This window comes from Dasypus novemcinctus, chromosome 16 (genome assembly GCF_030445035.2).
Source record: "Dasypus novemcinctus isolate mDasNov1 chromosome 16, mDasNov1.1.hap2, whole genome shotgun sequence".
Lineage (NCBI taxonomy): Eukaryota > Metazoa > Chordata > Mammalia > Cingulata > Dasypodidae > Dasypus > Dasypus novemcinctus.
Genome location: NC_080688.1, coordinates 33,270,662 through 33,276,661, shown reverse-complemented (window position 1 = coordinate 33,276,661; position 6,000 = coordinate 33,270,662). Strand labels below are relative to the sequence as shown.

The window sequence follows — 6,000 nt, the reverse complement described above, 5'->3', positions numbered from 1 at the left end:
ACAGCCTAATTAACCTCTCACTCTAGGTCCCAATTTTTCTGAAACAGAAGGGCAGTTCATCTTACCCATTAAGAATTAGAAAAACATTTTTTTTCCTTAAGCCATTTAAACCAAACACTTATATAATGGAATGAAATGAAAGCTCACAAGGATTTGAAAGGTAAACCAAGAGGCTTCAACACAAACAAAACACAACATGAGGCTTCACAGAAGTCCCATAGGAGTCAGGGTTGCTTTGGTCTCTCCCAAATGCCACGGACGGCATTCGGCTACAAGCTACCTCTTTCATATTTTATCTTTCACCGTCTACTGCTACATTCGCTCTACTTCCAGCCATGGTAGTCCTCCCAAAACACGTTTGTTCGACATTTTTGCTCCAACTGTAGGTACTACCTGTAATATCTTGTCTATCTGAAAACCCGTGATCCTGTATATATGGATATTTTTAAAAATCTAGATTTCTAATGCATTACATCTATTAGCCTATCCTTTTAATTAACCATGAATGTTTTGGTTAAATATCATGCAAACTTTTGAAGAATTGAAAAAGTCCCCAATCTGTGACCTTGCTTCGTGAATTTACATGTCACTATTAAGTATGAAACAGTCGCTAAATAAGATTTTAAGAATTGGAGGGCACACGAACAAATTTAGCTCTTCAACAAGGACAATATGTTTTTGTAGTTAGGGCACTACACACCCACGATGTGTGTAATAAAACTTATGCCCCGAAGTCAAAGCCTTTTACAGAAAAGCATATGTTAAGCATGTTGCATACATTATGGAATTCAACCCTAAAACTCCTCGGCGTAGGTGTTGCTCTTCCTTCCAATTTACAGCGGCGCGAACTGGGGGGATTCGGACTCGCGGGACGCTCGGGCGTCCGGAACGCCATCAGTTGCAGAGACCCGCGCCCACTGAGGGGACGGCGGTGACGTCACGGAATCGAAATTCTGAGGTTTTCCGGGCCAGCTTTAGGTTCGCGGCCTTATGCCAAACCCACGCAGGACTAAGAAATGAGGCAGGAGAAGCGGCTCCGGGCCGCCGCGAAGGAAGCTCCCTTGGCGTCCGTTTTTCCCGCGAGGGGGCCATGCGCCGGCTGCAAGGCAGCCGCACCCCGCGCGGCCAGACGCTTCAGCCCGCGTCCGCCGAGGACGCAGTCGTGGCCAGTGCCGCGCCCGGAGCTCGCGGCCAGACGGGTCCCGGCGGGGATCATGACACCGCGGGACGGTGACGGGACCCTCTCCGTCGAAGGAAAAACTTCCCCCGGGAGGTACCCCACCGCTGCGAGCATTAGTTCTTCAGTCCTCGGCGCTCGAGCACTCCCCTCAGGCGCCGGCCAGCGCAGCCCGGGCACTTCCCTCCAACTGGGCGGACAGGGCGGGCCCAGAACCGCTTTAAGGCTCCGCCCCGTCCCGCGCGGCCCGCCGGGTGGCCCCGCCTCCGCCCCGCTGTCCGCGCCTCTTCCTCCTGCGCCACAGGCACCGGTGGCGGCCTCGGCGGTGGGTCGCGCTCGAGGCTCGCGTGGGCGGCCGCGGCGCGGGTCGGGGCCCGCGGGGAGCGCGCTGCGCGGCCTCTCCTCCACGAACTGTGGGCCACGGAAGTGACGTGCGCCCGGGCCGCAGGGCGTTTGAATCGGTTCCCGGGTGATCCTCGCGCTCGCCGCGCTCGGCCGCCGCCGCGCAGGAAGAGCTGCGGTCGCGCCGAGCGGAGGCCTCGAGCCGCCGCGGGGGTCGGTAGGGAAGGCGCAGCGCGGAGCACGCGCCTCGTTCCTGAGCGCGGCGGCGGCCGCTGCCGGCGCTACTGTCTTTTCTCTTTTGCCCCAAAATGGCAGCGGTGGGCGACGGCGGGCCCGGCGGGCCCCGCGGGCCCTCGGCGGAGACCGGGGAGGGCGGCGGGAACGACGGCTACAAGACACTGTACTTGTTTGACCGGCGCAAGAAGGAGTCCGAGCTCGGGGAGCGCGCGCTGCAGGTCTCGGACAGCGCAGACTATTCGGAGTTCCGCGCCTCTGTGTGTCAGGTAAGGAAGGCGATGGAGGGATGCGCGCGGAGCTTGGGGCGGGAGGATGACGAGAAGCCTTCGTGGCTCACCGAGAGCCATAAACCTGTCACCGGCGCTGGTCCTGCGGAGCAGCTTTGCCTCGACTCCCCAGCCCGGGCACCCGCCATGCCCGGCGTCGGCTGGCAGGAGGACGGGGCGCGTCCTGCCGCGGCCTCCGAGTGCGGGGCGCGCTCCCCGGCGGTCCTCGCTCGGCCCTTCACTTCAGGGTGCTTATCTCGGGTTTACGCGGCCTGTGCTCACCTTAGGTGGGGAGAGGCTGTACAAGGCATCTTCCTGTGGGTAAAGCCACTTGTGCTTGTCATTAGTTTGAAAAATAATTTTTTTTCCCCTTAAGACGGGAGCAGCGTTCTACGCGATGTCTCTGTTATGAGCGTTGCGATAGTTAAAACTTGTGAAATCCGCGGAGCCCTTGTACGCCAGGTTCATTAAATGATGCCCTAACTTACCGGGTCCAGGGCTGGCTGGGTCCTTCCGCAGTGGAAACACTTGTTCAGGTTAGCTGCGCCGTGGGGCTGGCCTTCTCACTTTCTTAACCCTTGGGAGTACCTCAGCTAACTCGAGGGATGCTCATGTTGGTGTGGAACACCAAGGCGTTTAGATACCCACTGTATTGGTTGCTGAGAAGGTTAGTGAGGATATAGGTAAATCTCCTTTAAACTGGGAAGTAATTTATAAATATGAAATCACTTTGTTCCCTGAGCTTTAATTTAAAAAAGGAATTTATCATGCCCCGAGTTAACTGCATGTGGTACATTTTAAGCTATAAAGAACACTTAAATTCCAAGGAAAAAGAATTTTGTTTGAAACTTTCGTCTTGAGCAGACTGATGGGTTTAGAAATGTCCTAGACACATGCTTCTTTACAGTTGCTGAAATAATTGAAAATAAGAACTATAGAGTAAAAGCGACTTGGGAGAAGGACTTTGTACCGTTCATAGCTGTATACCAAGCGCCTGGCACATAGTAAATGTCCAATTAGAATGGATAAATGAGTGAAGACGAAAACATCAACTCTGAAGTTCCTTCTTGTGCCTGGATGTGTATTTGAAAAGTGAATGCCCATCATCATTTTTGTTTAATGTTTTGTATCTCACAAAAAATCTGACATTAATTATTTTTATTGTAAAAATATCAGCACATTAGAGAAAATACGGAACCAAGAGAGAAAAAAAGAGTAAACTTTTACTCATTGTAAAACTTATAATCACTGTTAGCACTTGGTATTTCTTGACAGAGTACCCTCCATCCGTTTTTATTTTTTAATAGCTGTAATACATGTTTTATCTTTTTCACTTAATATTGTTGGGTGTTTTTTCTCTTTTAATCCAGTTTTCATAATCAAAGTTTGAAATAGTTTAGTTCCTCTGTTTCCTTGATCACATCCCTCCTTTTTGTTTACATTTACATTGCTTTCACAATTTTTATAATTTTAAATAATGCTGTGATAAACATCTTTGCGAAGATAGTCTTTTATATCTTTTTCCTAAAAGTTTAGAATCTTAGAAATAAAATTCCTAGATCAAAAGCCAGGAACATTATTAAATACTTTCGAATTACTTTTTAAAAATGTTGTGCTAATTTACCCTCCCTGAAGAAATACACTATTTCCCTTCCTCTTTCCCCTGTGAGATCTTTGCAATAACTGTGGGATAGGGCAGGTGGCCTCTTACAGAAGTGGAAACTCACTGTTAAAGCTGGTGACTTGTGTAAGTCAAACAGAAGAAGTTAGAACTCAAACCCAGAACCCATGTTTTTTCTGTTATACCATTTTGCCTCAAATGAAGTTCTTTGCTACAGGAAACATATTTATCCCACTTCTTCAATATGTTAACTTAAGGTAGGTAAAATTGTCTCCATTATATTTGCAAACAACTTAAAGTTACTAAATTAAGTCCAAGATTATACAGTTAATAAGCAGTGAAACTAGAGTTGGAATCTAGGTCTGTGTGATTCTAAAACTTGTTTTTTTTAACCTCCAGTCTCACCCGTACTGTTTACGAAATCCTTTGTTTTCCTTGTTCGGGGAGGAAGCAAAATATTGTGTTATCTTTCATGTAAAATATGAATATGGGTAATATTGCATATATAAGACTGTTTTTACAAAATATATATACAAATAAATGAGAGAAGGAAACAAGAGCAACTATGTATGGGAGGGGAAGCATAGATTGAGAGGTGATGAGTTTTGTTATTATTATTACTGGAATAATGAAAGTGCTCTAAAATTGATTTTAAGTGATGAATGCCCAACTGTGATTATACTTAATACTGCTGATTGTGCACTTTGGATGGATTTATGATTTATTATGTACCAATAAAATTTATTTTTAAAAAAAAGGAAAACAATTAAAGTCTTTCATTAAAACTTAAACAAATACATGTTTGTAATGCCAGGAAGTATTATGACTCCTTAGCTGTTGCTTGGGGAAAGCTCACCTTGTGGAAAAGAAACATTCGTAAGAGGGAGGAAGTAGAAAGGATAGATATGGAAGAAGCCATTAGACATGGGATAAACAGTTATTGACTCACCTGAGTCCTTGTGGCCTTTCAGAGTCAAAGATTAAAAACTGACTTACCCTGTTGCAGTAATGAAAATGTTCTAAATTGAGATGATGACAGCACAACTCTGAAAATGAGAGCTACTGAATGAATATTTTGAATGGGTTGTATAAAGCATAGGACTGTATAACTGCATTCTGTGGTAGAAGATGGACTGTGGTTAACAGAGCAAATATGAGAATGTTCTATAACAAATGTATATTACTAGTACAGGGTGTTAATAATTGGGTGGTTTGGGAGAAAATACACCAAATACAAGATATGTGCTATCTAATATTTTGAGGATGTTCTTTCATAGTTTGTAACAAATGTTTCACAATTGTGCAAGGTTGGGGGTGGGATGATGTATGGGAGCCCTGTATGTTGATATGTATGTTTGTTTTGTAAGCTCACAACTTTTACTATACACTTGTTTATATATGTTCATGTATGAATGATATACTTCAATAAAAAATTTTAATGGAAAAAGTCTTAAATTGGCATTAAGTCCTATGTGTACAACCTTCCACCCCAATTTTGAGGAATTGTCTACCTTTTTCTTTGTGTTGCTCCGTTCTACCTTTCTACCATGATATTTGTTATACTGTTGTATATTTTAATACTGCGTTCTCTTTAAGAGCAGGGACTTTACCTACTAGTCAGTTTATTACTCTTTAGTTAAATGAGTCCATTTCTTGCTTTCTTCAAAAAAAAGTATTTGTGGTAGTTTATAAGGATACAGTGTGTTTAAAAATCCCAGTAGATGAGGGGGAGCGGCTGTGGCTCAAGTGGTTGAACTCCTGTCTCCCACATGGGAGGTCCTGGATTCCGTTCCTGGTATCTCCTGAAAAAAACAAAAGCAACGAAACAAATAAAAACAACAGAAAACCAACTTGGGTAACCAATGTGGCTCAGTGGTTGAGCACCACATTCCCACATAGGAGGTCCTGGATTCCTTAAAAAAAACAAAAAACAAATAAAGTAGATTTGGAAGGGAAATATGGAACCTGAAGGAAAGTCAATAAACAAAAGTGCATTTGATAATACCTTACGCTATTAACAATGCTGAGGCATGAATCAGCTTTGAGTTTCCTAATGGTCAAGACAAAGAAGGAACTATAGTTGATACAGAATTCACAATGTTTGTAAAATAAAAGCAATCCCATTTTAGGAGAAGCAAATATATTCCTGGTGTTAAGATTTGAGAAGAATTTCTCCCTTGGTTAATATTCTGAGTTTAATGGACAGCATCATCATTATTAGGAAAGGCTGCTTATGCTGTCTTTTAATGCAGGGTAGTATGGTTATTTAGGGTAATGGAAGCTGCTTAGCCAGTAGCCAGCCAAAATTCTGTAGAAATTTCTTATTCGTGTAATGTGGATATTCCTGGTCTCTGAAT

The 6,000-nt window shown here is 44.6% G+C and overlaps 1 protein-coding gene across 2 annotated transcripts in view; it reads left to right on the top strand.

The window, feature by feature from the left end:
• The first annotated feature begins 1,439 nt into the window (after nucleotides 1-1,439).
• SMCHD1 (structural maintenance of chromosomes flexible hinge domain containing 1) overlaps nucleotides 1,440-6,000 on the top strand; it is a 171,177-nt gene continuing 166,616 nt past the window's right edge. Inside the window, exon 1 of one of the 2 annotated variants that reach the window (XM_071208495.1) lies at nucleotides 1,440-2,022. Coding sequence is in view for 1 of the 2 variants with exons in the window: in XM_004455865.5 (XP_004455922.1) it covers nucleotides 1,828-2,022 (195 nt within the window). In the remaining variant the exon portion in view is untranslated. The remainder of the gene's footprint in view (nucleotides 2,023-6,000) is intronic. The other variant, XM_004455865.5, reaches the window with a different exon arrangement.